Source organism: Alosa sapidissima, chromosome 18 (assembly GCF_018492685.1).
Source record: "Alosa sapidissima isolate fAloSap1 chromosome 18, fAloSap1.pri, whole genome shotgun sequence".
Lineage (NCBI taxonomy): Eukaryota > Metazoa > Chordata > Actinopteri > Clupeiformes > Clupeidae > Alosa > Alosa sapidissima.
The window spans coordinates 31306158-31308657 of record NC_055974.1 but is presented as its reverse complement, the minus strand read 5'-3'; the positions used below and the strand labels follow the sequence as shown (position 1 = coordinate 31308657).

Sequence of the window (2500 nt, the reverse complement as noted above, 5' to 3'; positions counted from 1 at the left end):
GTACAGATACATGCTTCATATCCTCATATCCAGTCACTGTAGGTGTGTGTGTCTGTGTGCTTCATACCCTCATATCCAGTCACTGTGTGTGTGTGTGTGTGTGTGCGCTTCATATCCTCATATCCGCTAAGGTCTGCTGTTCAGAGTAATGGGTGTGCAGAATGCAAATATAATTTAATTTCATGTAGACTGGAAAACGTGTGTGTGTGTGTGTGTGCGTGTGTGTGCGTGGTCACTGTAGGTGTGTGTGTGTGTGTGTGTGTGTGTGTGTATGGTCACCACTTCACTATAGCTGAGAACAGCAGCTCAACTCAGACACACTCCACTGGTGGCAGAGGACACACACACAGCTGCAGTGACCCCACACACACACAGCTGCAGTTTACGTCAAACACACTCCATTGGAGCAGCAGAAGCCAGGAATCTCTCTCTCTCTCTCTCTCGCTCTCTCTCTCTCTCTCTCTCTCTCTCTCTCACTAATACAGACACAGACACACACCTGAAGACAGCAGTTCACATAAACACACTCCACGCTCCCGCTGTAATGTAAAATTCCCTGACAAAATACCTGAATTTCCACTATGACTTACTATAATGAATGGTACAATATACCGACCAATGATTTCAGAGCAGCCGTGTAGCGCTGAAGAATCAATGGACATTGAATAAACGGACATTGAATAAATAAAAGTTGGAGTAGTCCTACTTAAACAAGCAGTAAAGCTAATGGCCAGATATACACCAATTGTGCACAGAAATATATTTGTATTAATGTTTTTTGGTAAGTATTTTTAAAACATTTTAAACTGCTACAACAATTTCCCTGATATTCCATGATTTTGCCCCAAAATTACACAATTTCATGACTTTCCATGTCTGGAATAGACTTTCCAAAATTCCATGATATTCCAGAAATTCCATAGCCCGTGGGAACCCTGTATAGACAACACACACACACACACACACACACACACACACACAAAGCGGACCCAGAGTCCTAACCCACAGGCCACCCGAATGACTGTAATAATCCGGCCAGAGCGCCTGAAGAGATGCTTGAGTCTCACTCTTTATGTTTCTATGGCACCCCGGTCGCCTGACACCGACACTCCTGCCTCACACAGTGCGCGGCAACCGCTGACAAACCTCGAGCCTCCCCGGTTCTTGTTTTCTCGCGCGGCGGGGGAAGGCTGCAGCGATGATGACAGGTCTTTCATGGACCGCGGCGAACTGATTTGAAGGCAGCTTCGTGTACCCAGTTGCCCGCAATATTTAGCTCATGTAGGCTATGAAGTTGACCGTTTAACACACTCATGTCCTACTTGAAGTTGCGCTTCGACACTTCAGCGCAAGTCAGAATGTTGTTTTGCCTCGCGAAGGAGGTAGTGTCAAAGGCAGCCGCCTGAGCACGCGCCTACCTGAGCCGGTAGCAGAGTGCGGAATCGTCTCGGGGGAGGTTAATGATTAGACGCCGGTACTCGCTCTTCCACGGTTTTTACACAGAACTTACTGGTTACTGATTACTGACACGATCTGAAGCCACGACGAAGAGCTCGCCTGAGTCCACGGCACAGATAATAACTAATCACACATGGGGCTTCAAGATAACACATATCACACCTGCGCTTCGACACGGACCCTTTGATGAGCCCGGTCACGTTGAATAGCAGACAACACACGGAAAACAACCTCTCGGTTGAATTCACCAGACAACGGGCTTTCCCTGACTGAGCAAACTTGTCTGAAAATCTGCTGGAAGACAAAGGCGCTCCGTCGGTCCAGCTCGGGCTCGCTCACCTGCTCGCCTTGCGGACGAAGTAGTAGCGCGCGAAGTCCGAGTGATCGTCCAGCCAGGCTTCCACCCTGTCGCTATCGAGCGGGAGATCCTCCATAATGCCACCGACCGGACCGGACAACGGAGCAGATCCGCACCACCAGTCAAGCCACGCTGGAACAGCGCGTGTCCCGAAGCTGCTGCTGCTGCTGTTGCTGTACGTCAGTGCGCGCCTCTGTCCGAGAGCCTATGCCCTATGGCGCACCTCATAAACACGGTAGTGCACGCGGCACTCGGAAAACCCTAACAGTCCTTAAGACCCCCACCCCCCCCCCCCCTCTACCACATGCACACACACACACACACACACACACACACACACACACACACACACACACTCCTTCCGTCTCCTCTCCGCCCCCGTCTCCCTCCTCTAACATGGAGTTTGACGGGCGCTGCCGATGAGCGGTGCCGTTTTCTCCCAAATGAACTTGGCCACAGACTTCATTACTGGAGCAGCAGTTCTAATGCGTTTCTACAGGAACAGATTGGTCTTCTCAGAGCCAGCATTGTAGCCTACAGTCAACTACCATCTAGCACTATAGGTCAGGTCACCCAAAGCTTATACATAAATGTGTGTGTGTGTGTGTGTGTGTGTGTGTGTAGTCTAGTCTAGTGAGTGCTCAGCAGATCACATGTTATGTTTAAAGTATTAAATGTGGGAAT

The 2500-nt window shown here is 49.6% G+C and overlaps 1 protein-coding gene across 6 annotated transcripts in view; it reads right to left on the bottom strand.

Annotated features, from left to right (window-relative positions):
* Positions 1–2500, bottom strand: part of pde5ab (phosphodiesterase 5A, cGMP-specific, b) — a 90614-nt gene that overhangs the window by 67779 nt on the left and 20335 nt on the right. For 3 of the 6 annotated variants that reach the window (XM_042070019.1, XM_042070020.1, XM_042070023.1), the window contains exon 1: positions 1798–2105. The exons of 1 other annotated variant lie outside the window; for it this stretch is intronic. In XM_042070019.1, coding sequence (XP_041925953.1) covers positions 1798–1892 — 95 coding nt within the window. In that variant the 5' untranslated portion in view covers positions 1893–2105. Of the gene's footprint in view, positions 1–1620; positions 1642–1797; positions 2107–2500 lie in introns of those variants that run through there. 2 more of the 6 variants (XM_042070022.1, XM_042070025.1) reach the window with 2 other exon arrangements.